Source organism: Amyelois transitella, chromosome 30 (assembly GCF_032362555.1).
Source record: "Amyelois transitella isolate CPQ chromosome 30, ilAmyTran1.1, whole genome shotgun sequence".
NCBI lineage: Eukaryota > Metazoa > Arthropoda > Insecta > Lepidoptera > Pyralidae > Amyelois > Amyelois transitella.
Genome location: NC_083533.1, coordinates 1,436,009 through 1,459,499, shown reverse-complemented (window position 1 = coordinate 1,459,499; position 23,491 = coordinate 1,436,009). Strand labels below are relative to the sequence as shown.

The window sequence follows — 23,491 nt, the reverse complement described above, 5'->3', positions numbered from 1 at the left end:
AGAAATTTCCTGATAATACAAAGACATTTCTATGTCCTCTTTCATTTCTATTCGTATTCTGTGAAATTGTCTCTGCAGGGAATCCAAAACCTGATCGGGTTACAAGCTGGTATAGTTTGAGAGTGTATACTTTTTCTGATCATGAACTAACCGTTCTCATCACATCCATGTGGATCAAAGAAGTAGAGATGATCGTCATCAAACCAGATCGCCGTGGAGCCGCCGCGGGCAGTCACCACCGCGTGACGGTAGCTCTTGAAGAGACTCTTCAGCTGGAGTAGACAGAGACCAGATATCTTCCCACTTACCACGATTCCCGCATACTGCTCTTGCTTTATCCATGTCCATCAACCTTTTCATGCAAGAATGTCAGCTTATATTTTATCTGACCTTCACCAGAAATTTCCTGATAATACAAAGACATTACTTTATCCTTTTTCATTTATCTTCGTCTTCTCTTAAATTGTCTCTGCAGGGAATCCAAAACCTGATCGGGTTACAAGTGATACACTCTTTCTGATCATGAACTCACCGTTCTCATCACATCCATGTGGATCAAAGAAGTAGAGATGATCATCATCGAACCAGATCGCCGTGGAGCCGCCGCGGGCAGTCACCACGGCGTGACGGTAACTCTTGAAGAGACTCATCAGTTGGAGTAGACATAGACCAGATATCTTTCCACTTGTGGTAAGTGGAAATCGTGGGATTTCTACATACTGCTCTTGCTTTATCCATGTCCATCAACCTTTTCATGCAAGAATGTCAGTTTATATTTGATCTTACTAATACCAGAAATTTCCTGATAATACAAAGACATTACTTTATCCTTTTTCATTTATCTTCGTCTTCTCTTAAATTGTCTCTGCAGGGAATCCAAAACCTGATCGGGTTACAAGCTATACACTCTTTCCGATCATGAGCTCACCGTTCTCATCACACCCATGTGGATCAAAGAAGTAGAGATGATCGTCATCAAACCAGATCGCCGTGGAACCGCCGCGGGCAGTCACCACGGCGTGACGGTAGCTCTTGAAGAGACTCTTCAGGGACTCCTTTAGGGACATCACGCCGCTGCCCTTTTCCGCGTTCAGTTGACCTGGAAGTAAATGCGATTTTAGTTTAACTAGTTGTTAGTTGTAGTAGTTACCAATTTGCTATACCACAAACTGTAAAATTATGTTGACAGACATACCATATATTTCATGAAAATCAGAAGAGTGTTTTGAAAATTATCACGTTACAAACATAAACATAATTCAGCCTCTTAGCATTTAGGTATTTCTAGACTGATGCCCATTACTAGATCTAGATATTCCATTTTTGCTGCAGAGCTTTTAGTAAGATCTTAACTGGATTATTTGATAAGGTAACTGGATTTGACAAAGTGACTGACTGAGGCTGTCTACCGCATCCTAAACAGGAAGTCAGAACCAATCCTGGAAAAGGTAATAGAGTCTTCTAATTCTACCGTAACTGTAGCTGGAGCCACTGAAAATGTACCAAGAGATTTCAAGAAACTTGGAGGCAACAAGAGTTTTAACTTACCACTATACAAACTGTCCATAACATCAGTCTCAATGCAATCAAAGTCTGTGACTCTGAACTTGTTCAGGACATCAGCAGCGGCCAGGGTCCCTGACGGAGAACCGCCGTCTTCTTCTTCTTCAGCCTCTTCGCCTTTAGGTGTTTCAAGACTGATGCCCATACGTTCTAGATGCTCCATTGTGTTCTGGTACAGAATATCACCTCGGACGAGGGACTGTTGGAAAAAAATATATTTCTTATTGTTTTAGAATAGAATAGATTTATTTTCAAAATTGGATACAAAGTATCACTTATTGACGTCACAATATTTTAAATTGTGGACCACAGATGATGAATATTTCACTTTACGAAGGTATTTCATACATACATACATATAATGACGTCTATATCCCTTGCGGGGTAGACAGAGCCAACAGGCTTGAAAAGACTGATAGGCACGTTCAGCCGTTTGGCTCAATGATAGAATTGAGATTCAAATTGTGACAACTTGCTAGCCCATCGCCTAAAAGAAGAATCCCTTGATGAGCCCTTAGTTGCCTTTTATGACATCCATTAGAAAGAGATGGAGTGATCCTATTCTTTGTCAAGAACCACACTGAAAAAATCATTACAAAATTATCAAGCAAAGATAAATCAAAAACGATATGAACAATTATATAGGTATTTTATATAATTTTCTTAAAATGATTTCTCTTCGCTTATCATCAGCACAAACCTCATCAACATCATCAGGCGTCCAGTTGGCTGGTTCCACGATGTGGGCCATGGCGATGGCCGCTATCGACGCGGGCGTGGCCTGCTTCCCTCTGTGCTCCTCCGGGAACCTAGCGTCTGCCTCGTGGAAACGACCGCGGACCACCCAGCGGTTCGGCGCCACGGCTGGTGAAATACATACATACATACATATGAATGAATGAAAACAGGTTGACTAAGCATATATACGAGGAGAGTTTGGAGGGAAAGGTCGGAGTGGGAAGACCTAGACGAACGTATCTTGATCAAATTAAGGACGTCCTGGTAAAGGGTCAGGTCAAAAGTACCCGAAACCGCCGAGCTTGCATGAAGAGAGTTATGAAAGTGGACGAAGCGAAGGAAGTGTGCAGAGATCGTGGCAAGTGGAAAGATGTATTCTCTGCTTACCCCTCCGGGAAAGAGGCGTGATTTTATGTATGTATGTATGTAGAACGATAAAGGAAACACACCCGATGACCCTGACTGAATCCAGTCCAAGATAAACACTCACGCTTCATCTTATTGACCGGCTCCGGCAAGTCCTTCCTCTCGAACACCTTATGATGTCATTAATGCTTCTTGCTACTACTAACGCTGCTCCCAAATTCAATCAAGCTCATTGAAGCATTGGTCCAAGATATTCACAAATTTCCAATATAGAACGATAAACCGCCGAGCTTGCATGAAGAGAGTTATGAATGTGGATGAAGCGAAGGAAGTATGCAGAGATCGTGGCAAGTGGAAAGAGGTAGTCTCTGCTTACCCCTCCGGGAAAGAGGCGTGATTTTATGTATGTATGTATGTAGAACGATAAAGGAAATACACCCGATGACCCTGACTGAATCCAGTCCAAGGTAAACACTCACGCTTCATCTTATTGACCGGCTCCGGCAGGTCCTTCCTCTCGAACACGCTGACGTCGGAGATGCTGAACGGCTTCACCTTCATGTCGGTCACGTTCTCCAGGTAGTAGTCGCAGAGGTGGGAGATGCGTGGGAAGTACATGAGGCACGCTTTGCCGCCGCCTTGGAGACTGACCTTTATCAGAAATTTGAAGGGCAATCATCATGTTGGCCTTTTGGGAATCCGTACATACATATATAGTCACGTCTATATCCCTTGCGGGGTGGACAGAACCAACAGTCTTGAAGAGACTGCCGGGCCACGTTCGGCTGTTTGGCTTTATGATATACTTTTGTGATTCAAGTAGTGACCATCCCAAGTTTGTAAGCCTATCCCTTAGTCGCCTTTTACGACAACCATGGGAAAGAGATGGATTGGTCCTATTCTTTTTTGTATTGTTGGCTCTAGCCTTGAAGAGACTGACAGGCCACGTTCAGCTGTTTGGTTTGATGATATAGTTTTGTAATTCAAGTAGTGACAGGTTGCTAGCTCAACGCCGAAAAGAAGAATTTCAAGCTTAAAGCCTACCCCTTAGTCACCTTTCGCGACATCCATTGTAAAGAAATGGAACGGTCCTATTCTTTTTTTTCGGTGCTGGGAACCACTCGGTCGAAGGAACAGAATGAGTTGGATGATCAGAAGGATAAAAAACAGTACTCACCCTACGTCCAGTTCTGTCGGCAGGCCAAGGATGATACAAATAATACCGATCACCTTCAAACCATATTGCACACTCATATTCCCCGGGGACCTGAAACATACATACATATAATCACGTATATATCCCTTGCGGGGTAGACAGAGCCAACAGTCTCGAAAAGACTGATACGGCCACGTTCAGCTGTTTGACCTGAAATGTAATTCTCATTTATTGGCTCTGGAGCCAATGAGAGCCATAGAGATGGACCCTGGCTTATGATTCCAGATGCTTCAGAATAGGACCATTCCAACTCTCCCACGGATATCAGAAGAGGTAACATACGTACATATAATCACGTCTATATCCTTTGCGGTGTTAGACAGAGCTAACAGTCTTGATAAGACTGATTTGTAACGTTCCGCCGTATGGCTTAATAATAATAGAATTGAGATCTAAACAGTGACAGGTTGCTACGACATCGCCTAAAAGAAGAATACCAAGTTTATAAGCCTATCCCTTAGTCACCTTTTACGATATCCATGGGAACGAGATGGAGTGGCCCTGTTCATTTTTATTATTGGTGCCGGGAACCACTCGGACACAGACACAGACAGAAAACAAACTGGATTTAGATTTTAGCACAATTAGATTTAAATTATATCTAAAATATAAGTTTTTGTCATAAAGATACAAGCTACAAAATACGAGTACCTAAGCACTTAACCCTTCGAGGCTAGCCTCCCCTTCAAGGAACAGAATGGTACGATCTTCAAAATTGACACCAAATGGTAACCTTTCGCGTAATCACTTGACGTACTTCAAAATCGTGGTCATGGTATCACCCCAATCTCTTGATTGATAGTCTGCCACTATAAGTTTATCACTTTTTTCTACAATGAACCATTTCTTTGTCAGACATCTGGTGGCAGATAATTCCTGGTACTTCATCTTCTCACAGCGTTATCTAGGGCAATTTTAACGGCCTCTGTGGCGCAGCGGTAGTATACGCTTGTCTGTGACACAGTAGGTCCCTGGTTTGAATCTCGTTCAGAGTATGATGAGAAAAGAACTTTCTCTGATTGGCCTGGGTCTTGGCTCTTTATCTTTATAAGTATTTATTATAAAATATAACATCGTTGAGTTAGTATCTCGTAACACAAGTCTCGAACTTACTTCGAGGCTAACTCAATCTGTGTAATTAGTCCCTTGTATATTTATATTAAACATATTACTGACCTGAAGTATACCGCTATCAGCTTCCTTGAAAAAAGCTTCTATGCCTCTGCATACGTCGAAGACTTTTGGATTGTTGGAGACTAGCTTACCCCAGACTGCTATACCGCGACGCTGTTGGAATAAAACTAATATCTCATAAACATCAGTCTCCTCTGAAGAAATAACTTAACCATTTAACTAAAAGAGTTATTTCTTCAAAAGAGATGGTAGGTGATGGTATCCGTAAGGTGCCCGGTTAAAATTCCTATGGCGCAAATAGGCACAGGTTCGAATTTCACCTAAGCCATGTACCAATGACTGTTTTCGAAGTTGTGAACATTAGTTGAATACTAACCAACGCCCTTATGGTAAGGGAAAAACAACGTGACAAAACCTGCATTATTAGGCAACTGGATGTGTTACTATGATCGATACAATACGGATTAGGTTCCTCTGCGAAAGTCGCTGAGGTCAGACGAGAGTCGCTTCGTGTAAAAACCTGATTCGCCCAATCCTGGGTCCATGGTCGAAGGCATACCCCGGGCTCCTCTCCAGAGTAGTGAGGATGCAACCGGGACTAAAGCCAGGAGGAAGAAGTTATTCCTCCAGGAATAACTTCTTGCTCCTGAACCTCGTAACCTCACCTTAGGACAGTATTCCTTGTCACGTATCCTGAAGCAGTCCTTCAGCTCGCCCAGGACAAGACGACGAATGGGACCACCTCGTTCTACTAGAGACTCCTGTGATAAATGAATTGAAGTTTCATGGAGTTTCCAAACTTTTGTACTTTACTAGTTTTCGCGCGGGCTTCGCTCCCGTAAGTATTTTTATATAAAAAGTATGTCTAAAGGTCTATTCTATCTGTTCCATTAATTCATTGATTCATATGATCACATCTTTATCCCTTGCAGGGTAGACAGAACCAGCAATCTTAAAAGACTGATAGGCCACGTTCAGCTGTATGGCTTAATGATGGAATTGAGATTCAAACAGCGACAGGTTGCTAACCCATCGCCTACAAGCGGAATCCCAAGTTAATAAGCCTATCCCTTAGTCGCCTCTTACAACATCCATGGGAAAGATATGGAGTGGTTCTATTCAAAATGCCGGAAACCACACGGCACAAATAGAGAAAGAGGCATGATTTATGACTAAATGTATCTGATGGTGATGATCTGATATCATTTTAAATCGCATTAACCTACATTCTAGGAAAAAGGCCTAGAGGCCGTAGTCCAAAACGATAGTCGGATCAGATCTCTCTCTTGGTAACACTGATCAGCGCCACGCTACACCAAGCGACGGATCGCAACCAGTGGAAACTGTTGGTTGACAGAGTCAGGAGTCACGATACTCAGTAATGAGTAACCGATTAAGAAGAACCTACATTCAGTATGGTTGTTTGTGCCGTGTGGTTCCCGGCACCAATACAAAAATGAATAGGACCACTCCATCTCTTTCCCGTGGATGTCGTAAAAGCCGACTAAGAGATAGGCTTACAAACTTGGGATTCTTTTTTAGGCGATGGGCTAGCAACCTGTCACTATTTCAATCTCAATTATATCATTAAGCCAAATAGCTGAATGTGGCCATTCAGCGTTTTCAAGACTGTTGGCTCCGTCTACCCCGCAAGGGATATAGACGTGACCATATGTATGTATGTATGTACATTCAACAAGATGTAAACGGCTGAACAAGAAGAAACTCACCCTGTACAGGTTATAACCTAAATCCAGGGTTTCGTCAATTGTGTCCTCATTCCAGCCCCTAGCTCTTAATCTCCTGAGCATCGCTATTGCGACCACGCAGCATGGTACAGCCGTGTAGGTCTTGAAGGTTTGGTACCTGTTGCAATTACTCATACTAATTCCTTATCGTCAACCTATTGTCCTGATTAGGTCCACATTGAATAGAAACGTTGATAAGTTTTATGCGTGCTTAGAAGTGGAGAAGTCAGATTATTAGTAGACCGTCTGACAGCCCTGATTCTACTAAGAAATTCAACACCTTGGTCACGATTCAGTTTCATGAATACGCTGACTGTTTCGATACATTGTAAAACCATCAGTTACCAATCAACTTATGTTGTATAACCCTGAAAAATATCATTGATGTCTGCAGTGGGATTTGAACCTGGGCTTCTTTGAATTGGACACTATCCAGTCTGATACCTTTTGCAATCGACCACTGAGAAACAATGTCCTATCACTAAACAAACTGTTTCAATTATGTGAACTGTTTCCTTTAAGTAAAACGTCGCAGGTAAGAGTGATACATACATATAATCACGTTTATACTCCTTGAGGGGAAGACAGAGCCAACAGTCTTGAAAAGACTGATAGGCCACGTTCAGCTGTTTGGCTTAATGATAGAATTGAGATTCAAGTAGTGACGGGTTGCTAGCCCATCGCCTAAAAGAAGAATCCCAAGTTTATAAGCCTATCTCTTACTCGCCTTTTACGACATCCATGGGAACGAGATGGAGTGGTCCTATTCTTTTTTTTTATTGGTGCCGGTAACGACACGGCATATCACAGAACAAAATGATTTATTTCTATATCTTCACCAAATTTTGAAAGAAATCTTACCTATAACTGGCCATATGCCTGGTCCCCCTCAATATCCACTTGCCAGCGTCCAGCTGCTGGAACTGAGAGTGGAAGTTCTTGTCAGCAATCTCCACTGGACTGTGCACCAAGACCTCCTCTTTGGGAGACGGGATCATGTCGTCTCTAAAAATCAATTTAAAGTTTGGAGAAATTCTGTCTGCGATCGTCTTTGACTTCAAGGAGCCGGTAGAACTCAAAATGGCAAGAAAATCAAATTTAAAAAAAAAAGAAGAAGAGCCTCCAATCGATATCCTCCTTTTTTGAAGTCCTTTTAAAACCTATCCCTAATTGTGGAAAATAAACACTTTCTAAAATATAACATCAAAATCGGTTCAACGAAACGAGAGCAAATCGTGGACAAATATACATACATATGGCTTTTTGAAGGCGGTTTAAGAACTCTAACCAGAATGAAGGCTTTCGATAGCATTTTTGACCGTTGGCTAGAACCCAAAGACCCTTTTTAGGTTTACCATATTATACATAGGTATACTTTACATACATATAATCACGTCTATATCCCTTGCGGGTTAGACAGAGCCAACAGTCTTGTAAAGACTGATAGGCCACGTTCAGCTATTTGGCTTTAAGATAGAATTGAGATTCCAATAGTGACAGGTTGCTATCCCATCGCCTAAAAGAAGAATCCCAAGTTTATAAGCCTACCCCTTAGTCGCCTTTTACGACATCCATGGGAAAGAGATGGAGTGGTCCTATTCTTTTTTCTATTGGTGCCGGGAACCACACGGCAAACTTTGATTTAAAAAAAGCCAATTTAGTAGGTAGATGTTTAAAGACCTTCTACAAAATAACTATTCCACGCGGACCAAGTTGCGGGCACAGCTAGTCACGTCTATATCCCTTGCGGGGTAAATAGTGCCTGAAAAGACTGAAAAGCTACGTTCAGCCATGGAATTGAGATTCAAATAGTTATAGGTCGCTAGCCTGTCGCCTACAAAAGAAATCCCAAGCTTTTAAGCCCATCATTTTTTACGACATCCATGGGATATGAAGTGGTTCTATTCTAAAAGCGGCGGAAACCACACGGCGCATGCTCACCTGCCGTAATTATGTCCATCAGCTCTGGGGCAGTAGAGGAAGAAGTCTTCTCCACGCATTGCCATGATCTGATCCATGGTAGGACTTGCAGGAGCCTTCTCCGGAGCCATGGGGAGAGTTGGTGGTGGCTAATAGGATTGAAACATACATTTTATGTCTTGTCAACGTTGATTTAGGAGCAGTATTTGACGGCCTCTGTGGCGCAGCGGTAGTACGCTTGTCTGTGACACTGGAGGTTCCGGGTTCGAATCCCGGCCGGGGCATGATGAGAAAAGATTTTTTTCTGATTGGCCTGGGTCTTGGATGTTTATCTATATAAGTATATAAGTATTTATTATAAAATATAGTATCGTTGAGTTAGTATCTCATAACAACAAGTCTCGAACTTACTTCGAGGCTAACTCAATCAGTGTAATTTGTCCCGTATACATATATTTATTTATTTATTCCAACAGTGGGGAACATTAAATAACTGTTGAATTTATTTGGCGGCCGGAAGTCCCATATTCGAATCTCGGCTAAGGCATGATGAGAAACGAACTTTTTCTTGGCCTGGAACTTTGATGCGCCAATCCGTGAAATCTTTGCTTGCGCGATTTAGCGTACGCGCTGTTATTGGCTGATAGCGTCGCGTGATTGGCTGTTGTGACTTTTGGCGTAGAGGTGTCGCTACAATAGACCTTTGCGGAGGGCTTCAGTTCAGCTTAAGGATAAAACCTCCAACATTACCTCTTTAGGGGTCTTCTGGTAGAAATCCCTGACCTTCCTCCTGGAAGTACCTCTGGAAGTCGCCAGGCTCACGGCGCTGAGGGAGGCCAGGGGGTATTGACCCTGTAACCAGATTTTAATATCCAGGAAAATTATGTAAAAAGAAAAGCCTTAATTTAGTAATTCTTATAGTTTTAAAGTTGTAAATTGGCATATCGTTAATTAAATAGAATTGAAATTCAAATAGCGACAGGTTTCTAGCCCATCGCCTAAAAGATGAATCCCAAGTTTATGAGCCGACATTCCTGGAAAAGAGTATTGTTTTTTATTGGTGCCGGGAACCACATGGCACAATTATGTACATATGTACCTATGCAAATTGCTTATAGACATTAATTTGTATTTTGCTTTTAAAAACCTCTGACATAATTCAAATTTAGGTGCTTATTTATTTTGCTAAAGTATAGAACTATTCTGCATTATTTTCATCTCTTTCTCACCTCATTCCTCTTCTTCTCGATCAAAGCGTTGATGTTCATGCTGTCCCACTCGCTCCTGCAGTGGATCTTGAGAGCTTTGAGGTCCAGACTGTAATCTGGTACTCTCAATAGTGGTTCCCTTTGTACTACCTGACGAGGAAACATTTACTATTAGTTACAATTCGAGGAAGCATCCGAAAATAGTCCTAAAAAAGTTTATTAGCCTCTCCCTTCATTGGCTTTCACAATTTTTTCCTGTTTGGAACACGATATGTACGAAATTTTATGGTCTTCAGGACCTGCCTCCGTATTATGGCTTGCTCAGAAGAATCTGGAGTATAATGAGCCTATCATTTACTCGCCTATTAAGACAACCATGGGAAAAAGATGGAGTGGTTTCAATCTTAAGGGCCGGAAACCACACGGCGCAATATAATAACCAACTTAAGACAGCTCGAAACTGCTTCTAAATCGGAGTTTCCATATGCTAACCCTCGTCTCAACTACAAAGTTAGACTTACATCAATGTTAGTCAACGTGATTGGCGGCTTCGGAGTTCCCTTCTTGGCAGAGTCCAGATCACCGTAGTTGGCCAGAAAGTCCAGCACGAACGATGTGACCCCAGCGTAACGGAGGAAGGCGCCGGCCCCTCCCCTAGAAGGTAACAAGCCTTTCATATCCTATCTCTCTTCATCTTCTGTAAATTTATCAGCTGTACTGTTGAGTTGGGTAGCTGTTCTGTGCTGTGCTGAGCACAGGTTTAACTCCCACCGCGGTCGTGACCCACCAATGACCCTTTTCTGAGAATCGGTATGATTACAAACCGAAGCTCATCGTGAGGAAACCACTACAACCAGGTAATCGTGACCAGATATTGGTTACGAGTAGATCCTTCTGCAAAGGTTGCCGAGATCCGACGGTAATATTTGCTGATTTACCCAAGCCGGCATCACGGTCAAGGGCACACCCAAAACTCCTCATCAGAATGGCGATTATGTGACCGAGACTAAAGCTAGGAGGATTAAGTTATTCACATCTTATTAGGCTGGGTCATAATTCTGAATAGGTTGCGGAGGTCAAACTGAAGTCGCTTCGACTTGTCAAATCCAGGATAGTGGTCAAAAGTACACTTGAAACTCTTTGGCGTTTTAGATAAAACGTCGCAGGTAAGAGAGATGAGAGATAATTACAAGATTCATATCATAACTACAATCTTTATTAGCGGACTAGTTTAACAATATTTAAGAGGGCGTGGGTTTAGATACAGACACGAGATCCAGTAGCAAGATCTACTTAACTTATTCTCATATTGATTTATCGAAATGATGTGTCACAACTCTAAAGTTTTGGCATAAATAATGGTGTTGGCGCTAGGGGCACATTGTATTGCCGTGCATCATGGCGGCTAAAACGTTAATGAGCGCTGTAGCAGTGCAAAAGTGAAGACGCGGGGCGCGTGCGCGCTTTTATAGGGCTCCCGGGGGATGAAGAGGGGAACAGGGAAGACCACAGCGGCACGACGTCACAGCTCCTCTCTCCAGAGTCGTCAGGATGCAACAGGGATTAACTGTTGGCATTTTTAAGCATGATGAAGAAGATACTCACAACTTGTTAGGCTGCCCCACGTCATTCAGCATGTGTGGGTCGAAGATATAGCAGACAGTGCGGCAGCTGCTGCCGGCCTCTGGCGGCGGAGGATGACCCCAGATGAGAAAGTGCTTCTCTCCGCCGATGGAGAGGATCATCATGTATGTTGAGCCTATCTTCTTTTCCATTAGCCTAGAAGAAATATATATATATAATCACGTCAATATGCCATGCGTGGTAGACAGACTGAAAGGCCACGTTCAGCTGTATGGCTTAATGATGGGATTCAGATTGAAATGACAGGCTACTAGCCCATTACCTACAAGAAGAATCACAAGTTTATAAGTCTTTCCTTGAGTCTTTATACGACATCCCTGGGAAATAGATTGGAGTGGTTCAAATGTGCCGGGAACCACACGGCATTATTTTTAGCCTAGAATGTAAAAAAGAATAACTATGTGAGTGGATAAGATGTGTGCAGAAGTAGCCAGGAAGTTTTCAATCATCACGTCTTTATCTCGAATAAAGGCAGAATATATATCCCATATCTAGACAGAGTATATATCCCGAATATACCTTCCTATTAGCCACGATCTCTGCACACTTCTTACGCTTCCTCCACATTATTCGGTTAGAGTTAAGAGTACTCCTTGACCTGACCTAACTGAAAATTGACAAAGTAACGAAAAATAAGAGAAGAGATCATGAGGTAATCACTTTTTCTGATTGGCTCCCGTCTTAATTCGTGAGAAAGAGTTTTTACGAGACAAGACAGGTAGCTAGAGTGAAAATTAAATGTAAGCCAAGGTAGATCTTAAGAATAAGATCTATAGAGCCGTGACTACAAAGTTGCCAAAACTAGTAAGTCATGAAAATGTGGGGTTTCTGATAAGAGTCTGGTGTCTAAACTAAGCAGAGCCTGTAACTCCTATTTCCAATTTCTCGATTTAGACTATGGCATTTCTAAATATTCCACCAGAGACAAAAGGACTCTGCGAAGCTCTTGAAGACCAGTTTATCCAAAGCTACGCACGCCATCAAATCAGGATCAGACTGGATATTATCAGGATGTTTCGCCAGCAGTCCCCTCTCAGCTTCTACCATCTTAACCGTATACTTGTTGTCGTGGAAGAAGAATGAGGTGAGGAGCTGGTTCAAGTTCAGTTGGGGCTTGCCTGAAACCAATAACCACAGTGTACATACTCGTACATATAAAAATTCGCGCCTCTGTTCTTTCTGTTCTGACTTATCGCTAAAGCAATCTTTTCCAGTCAACCTCAGGGTGGGAGGAAATTAAAATAGAAATCTTATTCCATGATCTTACTTCCATAGGAGTGACTTACCCAACCCAGGATCCTGGTCAAAAGACCGAGTCCAGGCTCCTTTCCGGAGAGGTTAGGATGTAACCACAATTGACGTTAGGATGAAAATCTGACAAAAACGGCTGTGCAAAAATAATTATGTCAGTCAGTCAGTCAAGTGTCACGTACCTTTGTAACACTTCATGGCGACCATGCACTGCTTGTAGTACCTGTCGCCCGCTTCGATCGCCTCATCAACGTCCCTCCTCACCAGCTCCGATGCTGGCTTCTCTTCCAGGAGAGCACGGCATACAACAGCGATACACGCCGTTTGGGAGCCTGGAGGGAAAGTTTATTTATTTATTTATTTTTATAAAAGTTTATAAATTAGTATTATAAATTAGTGTCACTAATTCAGTAGGTATTATAAACTAGTGTCACTTCTAAAGTCCGTGTGGTTCCCGGCACCAATAAAAAAAAGAATAGGACCACTCCATCTCGTTTCCATGGATGTCGTAAAAGGCGACTAAGTGATAGGCTTATAAACTTGGGATTCTTCTTTTAGGCGATGGGCTGGCAACCTGTCACTATTTGAATCTCAATTCTATCATAAAGCCAAACAGCTGAACGTGGCCTATAAGTCTTTTCAAGACTGTTGGCTCTGTCTACCCCGCAAGGGATATAGACGTAATTATATGTATGTATGTATGTATGTCACTTCTAAAGTTCTTTGTAAAACGTATTAATGGCTTGGGTAGCATTCGAGTAGGAGAGTTTAGCGTGAAGAATATGGAGCTATTTTGCCAACAGAGGCTTCATCCAAAGGTCATTTGCCAGGCTAATGTGTTAGGCCGTGTGGTTTCCAGCACTTTAGAATAGGACCACTCCATCTCTTTGACAGGGATGCCGTAAAAGGCGACTAAGGGATAGGCAAATAAACTTGGTATTCATCTGGCAGGCGATGAGCTAGTCGTCTTAGTAGCCTTTTAAACACTACATACGCACATACATACATAATATGTATGTATGTGCGTATGTAGTAGATATAGACGTGACCATATTATGGTCACGTCTATATCCCTTGCGGGGTAGACAGAGCCAACAGTCTTGAAAGACTGAACGGCCACGTTCAGCTATTTGGCTTAATGATAGAATTGAGATTCAAATAATGACAGGTTGCTAGCCCATCGCCTAAAAAAGAATCTCAAGTTTGTAAACCTATCCCTTAGTCGCCTTTTACGACATCCATGGGAAAGAGATGGAGTGGTCCTATTCTTTTTTGTATTGGTGCCGGGAACCGCACGGCACAAAAAAACGGTTTTTTAAAACTAGTATGCTTAGGTATTTATAAAAAAAAACAAACTCACCACAAGCAGTCGAAGAGTATCTTTTAGAATCGCATCCTATACTGCCTTGTAGCATCATCTTATTCCTTTCGACTTGACTGAAACCGTGCCATATCTGCAAAGGAATCCTCACAATCAGGTAACTGCCGTGTGGTTCACGGTACTTTGAAATAGGACCACGCATCCACTATCTCATTTCTATGGATGTCTTCAAATGTGACTAAGGGGATAGGTTCATTCAGTTAATGCAGCTTTACCGTGATCCAATATGGGTCAGGTTCCCCGTTCTACGTCCTAATAGTTCAGACGACTTAGTGACCTTTTCATTTCATGTAACATACATACTACATACATATGGTCACGTCTATATCCCTTGCGGGGTAGACAGAGCCAACAGTCTTGAAAAGACTGAATGGCCACGTTCAGCTATTTGGCTTTATGATAGAATTGAGATTCAAATAGTGACAGGTTGCTAGCCCATCGCCTAAAAAAAGAATCCCAATTTTGTAAGCCTACCCCTTAGTTGCCTTTTACGACATCCATGGGAAAGAGATGGAGTGGTTCTATTCTTTTTTTGTATTGGTGCCGGGAACCACACGGCACAGTCATGTAATACAGCTTGTAACCTGATCCAATATAAGTTACATTCCCCTGCTGAGATTGCGGTGGTCATAAAAGAGTCGGTTCATATAAAAACCTGACTCGCCCAATCCAGGATCGTTGTCAAATGGCACACAGCGGTCTCCTCTCCAGAGAGGTGAGGATGTTGCTATATACATACATACATACATATATATTGTCACGTCTATATCCCTTGCGGAGGTAGACAGAGCCAACAGTCTTGAAAAGACTGAATGGCCACGTTCAGCTATTTGGCTTTAAGATAGAATTGAGATTCAAATAGTGACAGAATTCCAATTTTGTAAGCCTACCCCTTAGTCGCCTTTTACGACATCCATGAGAAAGAGATGGAGTGGTCCTATTCTTTTTTGTATTGGTGCCGGGAACCACACGGCACTATATAATAGTACTTGCTATAATCCTGGTTAGATTAACTCCTAGAAAAAGTTGGAATTACCTTCTTCAGCTTGGCAAACTCATACAACGGCTGCGTCATCTCTTCAGCTGGTATCCTGAGCCTCTTTGGCCTGGGCCTTCTACGTCTGCGGTAAGGCGGCACCCATTTCCGAATTGTCAACTCGGGCAGTTCAATCGTCTGATGAGGAAATGTCATTATACAAAATTTCGCCTGGAAGTGATTCTATGCCTTTGTTGTTACCTACATTTTTGTAAGATTAATAAGAGAAGAATCTGTTTATACATTAACTATAAGATTGTTGAGAAATTAAAGAATTTTTTTTTTTTTTTTGGTATGATGAGCGAGAGTCGTGGGTCGTATTAAACTTCCTTGATATCAAAAATTTACTTCAAAAACATATTTTTAAAATTTCGTTATATGGTTTTCTACAATTTAGAATAGGACCAATCCATCTCTGTCACATGGATGTCGTGTAAGACGACTAAGGGTATATGCGCACACACTAAGCTTCCAAGCTGGTCTGGTTGCGAACAAAAAACATAGTGTGTGCCAGCTGCTTCTCTTGCCGTCCAGATTGTTAAAGTCAATCAAGGGAAAAGCATATAAACTTGAGATTGTTCTTTTAGGCGATGGGCTAGCAACCTGTCATTATTTGAATCTCAGTTCCATCATAAAGCCAAACAGCTGAACGTGGCCTATCAGTCTTTTCAAGACTGTTGGCTCTGTCTACCCCGCAAGGGATATAGACATGATGACATGTATGTGTATGTATTCTTCTTTAAAGCGATGGGCTAGCAACCTGAAACTATTTGAATCTCAATTCCATCATCAAGCCATACAGCTGAACGTGGAACCTTTCAGTCTTTTTAAGTTGGCTACGTCTACTCTGTAAGAGATAAAGACGTAAAACAATAGGGTGCTAACATAACAACAGGCATATCATATCGTTCAGTTTAACGCGGCCTTTCAGTCTTTACGAGACCGTTGGCTCTGTCTACACCGTATGGAATAAAAACGTAAAACAATGGGTAACAAACATATGCCGTGTTGTTCCCGGCACCAATAAAAAAAGAATTGGACCACTCCATCTCGTTCTCATGGATGTCGTAAAAGGCGAATAAGGGATAGGCTTATAAACTTAGGATTCTTCTTTTAGGCGATGGGCTAGCAACCTGTCATTATTTGAATCTCAGTTCCATCATAAAGCCAAACAGCTGAACGTGGCCTATCAGTCTTTTCAAGACTGTTGGCTCTGTCTACCCCGCAAGGGATATAGACGTGATTATATGTATGTATGTATGTATGTACAAACATATAAGCATAACATGTTCAGCGGTATCTTTTCAGTCCCTTCGAGTCTGTTGGCTCTGTCTACCTCGGGATGTAAAATAACGGTGCACTAACAATAGGGGGCATCCTCTGTGGGGGTCCCGGGGGGTGCCACGGCCGGGTCCTGAACTTGGGTCTCTGGATCTCGGGCCAACGCCTTTTAAACTTTTGTTTCCTCATCATGGCGCGGTATTCCGCCTCCCTGATGGATAAATTGTTTTAAACATATATAGGTAGACCTAATCTACTTATACTTATTATTATCGGAGTGGGAAGACCTAGACGAACGTATCTTGATCAAATTAAGGACGTCCTGGTAAAGGGTCAGGTCAAGAGTACCCGAAACCGCCGAGCTTGCATGAAGAGAGTTATGTATGTATGTGTACTTATACTATACTAACTGCGCCCACGACTTCGTCCGCGTGGAATAGTTATTTTGGGAAACCCTCAAGGATGAATAATTTTCCCCGTTCCTCCCACATATTCCATTATTTCTTTGCTCCTTATAGTTGTAACGTGATGTTATATAGCCTAAAGCCTTCCTCGATAGATGGTCTATTCAACGCAAAAAGATTTTTTTAATTCGAACCAGTAGTTCCTGAGATTAGCGCGTTCAAACAAACGAAATCTTCAGCTTTATAATATTTAGTATAGTATAGATTGCCTTGTGGTTCCCGGCACCAATAGAAAAAAGAATAGGACCACTCCATCTCTTTCCCGTATGTCGTTAAAATCGACTAAAGGATAGGCTTATAAACTTGGAATTCTTTTTCTTAGGCGATGGGCTAGTTAGCAACCTGTCACTATTTGATTCTCAATTTCATCATTTAGCCACATAACTGAATGTGGCCTATCATATCAGTCTCTTCATGACTGTTGGCTCTGTCTACCCCGCAAGGGACGTATAGACGTGATCTTGTGTGTGTCTACTAATATTATATAAATGCGAAAGTTTGTATGTGTGTAAGTATAGTTGTTTGTTACTCTTTCACGAAAATATTGCTGAACCGATTACGATGAAATTTAGTATTTGGGTAGCTGAAGACCCAGAATAACACACAAGCTACTTATTATCTCGGAGTTCCCGCGGGTTTTATTGTAACGTTATGATAGGGTTTTCCACGCGGACGAAGTCGCGGGCGGCCTCTAGTATGAAGATACAAGAAACCACGAAAGTCACTCACTCTCTAGCAATAGCGGAGGGAGTTTTGTTCAGCTCTTCCGGTTCCGGTACTATCTCCACTTTCCCTTTGGGGCCATCTTTCTTGGGCGGCGCGGGAGCATCTCCTCCTGCTTGTGTTCTGGGGAAAAGTTTAAAAGTATATACTTAATTTTAATTGATTATGATAATTATAATTAGTAGTAATTACATACAAATTACATACAGAAAATACATACCTACCTTCGATTGGAAAGGGTCAGGAAATCTAAAAGTTTTGTTACCTAACAAAATATAATTATTTTACTCTTATAATTATGCCTCTCATTTTATGACAATCTTTTTCATTTATGTAAAATTTGTTGGTGCCGCGTGGTTCCCAGCACTTTAGATTAGAATAACTTCATATCTTCCCAAGAATGTCGTAAAAGGCGACTAAGGTAAAGCTACTAAACTTGGAATAGATAATGGGCTAGCAACCTGTCACTATTTGAATTTCAATTAAGCCAAACATCTGAACGTGGCCTTTCAGTTTTTCAAGACAATCGGCTATGTCTACCCCGCAAAGGGTATAGATCTGTTTACAAAAAATAATTTACTATGTTCTCTTCAAATTAATATGAAACTGTGATCAGCGATTATTGAAAATGGTAGACGAAAGCACCCGAAAGACACTTAGTAGCATTCCCTTGCTACAAACCAAGGCTGGACCAAGGGATAAGGAACTATGGGTGACGCGCTTAAAAGAGGAATACCAAGCTTTAATTAAGGTAAACTAGTTTAATTTATACCAATGTATGTTTGTATAAATTACATTTGTTTTATTTACTATTTGTCAAGCGCCTGCGATTATTTTGTTAGCATAAACGCATCGACATCGTACCTATTACCGAATACGAAAATTATGGCAATTATTAAAACAAAAGTAACTTACTTCTTTTTATCTGCCATTATTATAACGCATAAACTAAATCAACAAGAGATATTTCTATATGTTTTTTTAAATCTTCAACCACGCATTCAAACTAAAAACACCATTGAAGAACTGAAACAAAAGAAATTATTTTTGTAAGTTTAAAGTACTTATAAGTTGAAAAATGTAGGTATTTAGTCTCTGCCTAACCCTCCGGGCAAGAAGCGTGATTTTATCTAGAACTTACATAACTATGTACGTATATTTGAAACAGAATTTTATTCGTATTTCTGATAAATCGAACGGGAACGACGCGTCGGACAAAAGCCAGTAAATTATTGTAGTTTTAAGCAAACACACCTTTATTTTAACTTACCATTTCATATTTTTTTTTGCAATTTTTTTGATTTTTTATTTTTTACTAAAACATCAACCACATTACTCTTCGCATGTTCATAGATTTTGCATTTAATTTATTTTTAATGTGACGTGCTTTCATTGAAAATGTCGATTTTGTTTTCGAATTCTATAATTTTGTTGCCTGCCAGGGCTGCAATTCAGTGCCAGAATTTTATTATTTAACTAGCTGTCCCTGCAAACGTTGTATTGCATTATGTGGATATGAAATGAACAATAGATGTTAGCCTAATCTTAGACCTACATACTCAATATGCTCACAAATTTTCATGAGAATCGGTCAAGCCGTTTCGGAGGAGTACGGGAACGAACATTGTGACACGAGAATTATTTTTGTCCAAAATAAATGAATTTTTTTTTTATAGCGAAAAATTTTGCGTTAATCAGAATATGTAATAGTTATAATCTGTATTGTTAGTGTTGCCAAGTGTGCATTTTGTTTAAAAACTGTAAAATTAGATTGTAACACTAACAATATTTTTCAATTCTTTTTCACGTTCTCTCGTTATTTTATCTATTGTCAGTCAAATTAAATTTTTGACAAAACTGATTTATTTATAAATTGGGTTTACAAGCGTAGAAAAAAAATTAAAAGAAATTATACAACCACATGTAACTTTTTCAGACAACTTTTGCCAACTTATGTAACTATTTATATAACTCACCTGGCAACATTAGTTGACACGTCGACGTCATTAGAAAAGTGACTACTAACCATCTGTTTACAAAAAATAATTTACTATGTTCTCTTCAAATTAATATGAAACTGTGATCAGCAATTGTTCAAAATGGTAGACGAGAGCACCCGAAAGACACTTAGTAGCATTCCCTTGCTTCAAACCAAGGCTGGACCAAGGGATAAGGAACTATGGGTGACGCGCTTAAAAGAGGAATACCAAGCTTTAATTAAGGTAAAATAGTTTTATTTTGATCAAATAGGATCACAACAAAGTCATTTGACTATTATACACATACATACATAAAATCACGCCTCTTTCCCGGAGGGGTAGGCAGAGACTACCTCTTTCCTCTTGCTACGATCTCTACATACTTCCTTCGCTTCATCCACATTCATAACTCTCTTCATGCATGCTCGGCGGTTTCGGGTACTTTTGACCTGACCGTTTACCAGGACGTCCTTAATTTGATCAAGATACGTACGTCTAGGTCTTCCCACTCCGACCTTTCCCTCCTCGAATGCCTTGTAGCATTAAGTCCACCTGCTGTACATTTTACGTGCATAAAGTTTAAATAAATAAATGGTAGGTTATTGAAGTTTTAGGGGTGTTACTTTTTACGGTTTTACTGAATTATCTAGTTCCTTTATTGTTTGCCAGTTGACTGGAAGAGATCCCTTATGGGATAAGTCGGCCATTGCAAGTGATTTGATTCTTATAACTATGTACTATTTTCTTGTTATTGTGTAAATTTCTATGCAATAAAGATATTACAAACAAACAAACCATGATGGTTTCACATTCAGTTGCCATAATGTAGTTTTCCTCACAAATGCATTAAATTAATGTGCTTATTACTTAGTTGTCCATTAAATAGAAATATATATATTTTCAAAACACGATACAAGGTATTGCTTATTGTCATCAATTTTAGTATAATAATATACATACATGCATATTCTTTCCCGGAGGGGTAGGCAGAGAGATCTTTCCACTTGTCACAATCTCTGCATACTTCCTTCGCTTCTTCCACATTCATAACTCTCCTCATGCAAGCTCGGCGGTTTCTGATACTCTTATATCGGTGTAATTATATCTTTGCAACAAACTCACTGCAGCATTTTCACTGGACATTACGACATCCATCGTATGAGAAAGTATGGTCTTATTCTAAAGTGCTGGAAACGACATAGTTCAGTTTCGAAGTTCAAATTGTAATCATAATATTAGAAAGACAGGCAGGCAGAGTTTTAGTATATGGTAAAATGAAGCACCCATAGTATATATACATGCCTCAGACACACACTCCTTTTTCTGCAAAGGCCGAGATGACAACATGTAATTTGACTTCTTTTTAGAGACTAGAAGGAGTCGGAATGGACAGGGGCGGGGCGGCAGGAGGGGAGAGGTTCCTTCACGGGGAAGACACTGAATTAGGTCGTGGTCGCGATCGGGCGAGGGTCGGGGTCGTATATCTACTTAAAGATTATCTCACAAAATGACAAGTTTTCTGTCACTCACACATGCATACAATACCGCCATAATGATGCTTCACTTTTTTTTAAGCCATACTCCGTCCGCCTTTTTTTCTTTGTCTATGATTTCGAATAAATATTAATTAATGTATTATTAATTTCAGTATGTACAGAACAACAAGGAAGCAGACAATGACTGGTTCAGGTTAGAGTCGGATAAAACTGGTACAAAGTGGTTTGGCAAGTGCTGGTACGTCCACAACTTGCTGAAGTACGAGTTTGACCTGGAATTTGATGTGAGTGAACGTTAACTTTTCTGTCAGTACAATTTTTTTTTTCTATCATTGCCAAACTTTATTGTCTCTTGGGCTATTAACTTTTTGTGTGATCTGAGGTATATATAATAGTTAGACTTACTTTACAATAAATATACAGATGTCTCAATCCAATAAGTGTTAAGTTTCCCTGCAAATGCTGCGGAGGTCAGACGGGAGTCGCTTCGTGTACAAACCTGACTCACTCAATCCTGAATCCATGGTAAAAGGCATACCCCGGGCTCCTCTACAGAGTGGTGAGGATGCAACCATGTCTAAAAGCCAGGAGGAATAAGATATATGTACATGGATGGTCTTAATTTTTTTTTTTATTGTTAATTACAGATACCAATAACATATCCCACGACAGCTCCCGAACTAGCTTTGCCTGGATTAGACGGAAAGACAGCTAAGATGTACCGTGGAGGCAAGATATGTCTCACGGACCATTTTAAACCTTTGTGGGCGAGGAACGTGCCCAAATTCGGTATAGCACACGCTATGGCACTCGGTGTGAGTATATTATACATGTATTATCACGTGTTTATTCCGATACGGGGTAGACAGAGCCAACAGTCTTGGAAAGACTGAAAAGCAACTGTATGGCTGTAATTTCTGTTCTTAAAAGTTCCAAAAATCGCCAAATATCGAAATAAGACCAAAAATATGATTATTAGTATTTCTGTCTGTTCGTATGTTTGTATTTCGCATCACGCGAAAACTATTGTTCGATCGGATCGATTGTGTGAGGCTTGATGCAATTTAAAAATCCATATAGAAAAATTTCTCCCCATACCCCTCCAAGGGACATATACCTACTGGGGGCCAGTTTTTATGTTTTGAGATTGTCGGCGAACGAAGAATAGAATAGATTTATTTTTTAAAATTGGATACAGGGTATCACTTATTGACGTCACATCACATAAATCTAATTATAGAAGAAGCGGTGGAACAAACTACACTGCAGTGTTTTCATCGGACGTCAATTTACAAATATAGATCTCTTAAATCTAAATCGTGGACGAATGCACATTGTCTACATTAAAAAACATGAATGAATGTAGAACTAATTATATCAATACGAATATGTCGTCAAATAAATAAAGATGAAGATAAAGATAAAGATAAAATATGTACACACAGTACAAATTATGTCAACACCATGTCAAAAATGCACAAGCATTTAAGAGCCCATTATGTCAAACTCGGGCCACACATGTTTATCATTAATATAATTCTCCTCAGGAAGGCGTATGCAACAGCTAGTATTAAATAAAGAATTACTAGTATGTACTTAGTCCAACATTTTAAACGGGAACCCACAATCCACGCTTTCCGAGATTAGCTCATACATACATACATACGTGTGCCGTGTGGTTCCCGGCACTTATACAAAAAAAGAATAAGACCACTCCATCTCTTTCCCATGGATGTCGTAAAAGGCGACTAAGGGAGAGGCTTATAAAATTTCGATCCTTTTTTTAGGCGATGGGCTAGCAACCTGTCACTATTTGGATGTCAATTCCATCATTAATCCGAGCAGCTGAACGTGGCCATTCAGTCTTCGGGATTATTGGCTCTGTCTACCCCGTATGGGATATAGACGTGACGTGACATTAATCATTTATTCATGTAGTGATGTTTCTTTTCAGTTGGGCCCATGGCTAGCCGTTGAAATTCCCGACTTGATCGAAAAAGGGGTGATCACTTACCACGAGAAAGATGAAGCGAAATGATTAACAAGACATACACACAAATTGTATATACAGAGTTATTATTTATATAATAAATATATATTTTTTATAAATTTTCTTTGATTTTTATCCATATCAGCTGTCCGTGACGCAAGGTCCCGGGTTCGAATCCCGGCCAGGTCGTGATGAGAAACTAACTTTTTCTGATTGGCCTGGGTCTTGGATCTTAATATAAAGATTTGCTAATCGCATTACTAAAATGTTTGATGTTGTTGGCTTCAAATTTCAAGAAAACATACATACATATATATTCACGTTCGGTGAACGAAGAATAGAATAGATTTATT

General features: G+C 40.5%; 2 protein-coding genes across 3 annotated transcripts in view; one reads left to right on the top strand and one right to left on the bottom strand.

The window, feature by feature from the left end:
- LOC106142077 (uncharacterized) overlaps positions 1 to 18,660 on the bottom strand; it is a 43,150-nt gene extending 24,490 nt beyond the window's left edge. Inside the window, exons 1-21 of the mRNA XM_060952977.1 lie at positions 18,589 to 18,660; positions 17,680 to 17,796; positions 16,571 to 16,697; positions 15,206 to 15,343; positions 14,149 to 14,242; positions 12,971 to 13,120; positions 12,514 to 12,655; positions 11,499 to 11,672; positions 10,415 to 10,547; positions 9,915 to 10,043; positions 9,436 to 9,537; positions 8,707 to 8,834; positions 7,627 to 7,770; positions 6,748 to 6,883; positions 5,683 to 5,778; positions 5,060 to 5,170; positions 3,845 to 3,934; positions 3,147 to 3,318; positions 2,264 to 2,427; positions 1,549 to 1,762; positions 929 to 1,099 (exon numbers count right to left, since the gene is read on the bottom strand). Coding sequence (XP_060808960.1) covers positions 929 to 1,099; positions 1,549 to 1,762; positions 2,264 to 2,427; positions 3,147 to 3,318; positions 3,845 to 3,934; positions 5,060 to 5,170; positions 5,683 to 5,778; positions 6,748 to 6,883; positions 7,627 to 7,770; positions 8,707 to 8,834; positions 9,436 to 9,537; positions 9,915 to 10,043; positions 10,415 to 10,547; positions 11,499 to 11,672; positions 12,514 to 12,655; positions 12,971 to 13,120; positions 14,149 to 14,242; positions 15,206 to 15,343; positions 16,571 to 16,697; positions 17,680 to 17,796; positions 18,589 to 18,605 — 2,749 coding nt within the window. The 5' untranslated portion in view covers positions 18,606 to 18,660. The remainder of the gene's footprint in view (positions 1 to 928; positions 1,100 to 1,548; positions 1,763 to 2,263; positions 2,428 to 3,146; positions 3,319 to 3,844; positions 3,935 to 5,059; positions 5,171 to 5,682; positions 5,779 to 6,747; positions 6,884 to 7,626; positions 7,771 to 8,706; positions 8,835 to 9,435; positions 9,538 to 9,914; positions 10,044 to 10,414; positions 10,548 to 11,498; positions 11,673 to 12,513; positions 12,656 to 12,970; positions 13,121 to 14,148; positions 14,243 to 15,205; positions 15,344 to 16,570; positions 16,698 to 17,679; positions 17,797 to 18,588) is intronic.
- On the top strand, positions 18,236 to 23,257 carry LOC106142090 (ubiquitin-fold modifier-conjugating enzyme 1). 2 transcript variants are annotated; one of them, XM_060952979.1, is made up of 4 exons: positions 18,236 to 18,424; positions 21,301 to 21,432; positions 21,796 to 21,963; positions 23,103 to 23,257. In XM_060952979.1, exons 1-4 carry the CDS (start codon positions 18,302 to 18,304, stop codon positions 23,184 to 23,186), a joined length of 507 nt encoding a protein of 168 aa, XP_060808962.1. In that variant the 5' UTR covers positions 18,236 to 18,301; the 3' UTR covers positions 23,187 to 23,257. The 2 variants fall into 2 exon arrangements, with proteins under 2 accessions (XP_060808962.1, XP_013199171.1); XM_013343717.2 differs by lacking the exon at positions 18,236 to 18,424 and adding an exon at positions 19,659 to 19,895.
- Positions 23,258 to 23,491: the final 234 nt, after the last annotated feature.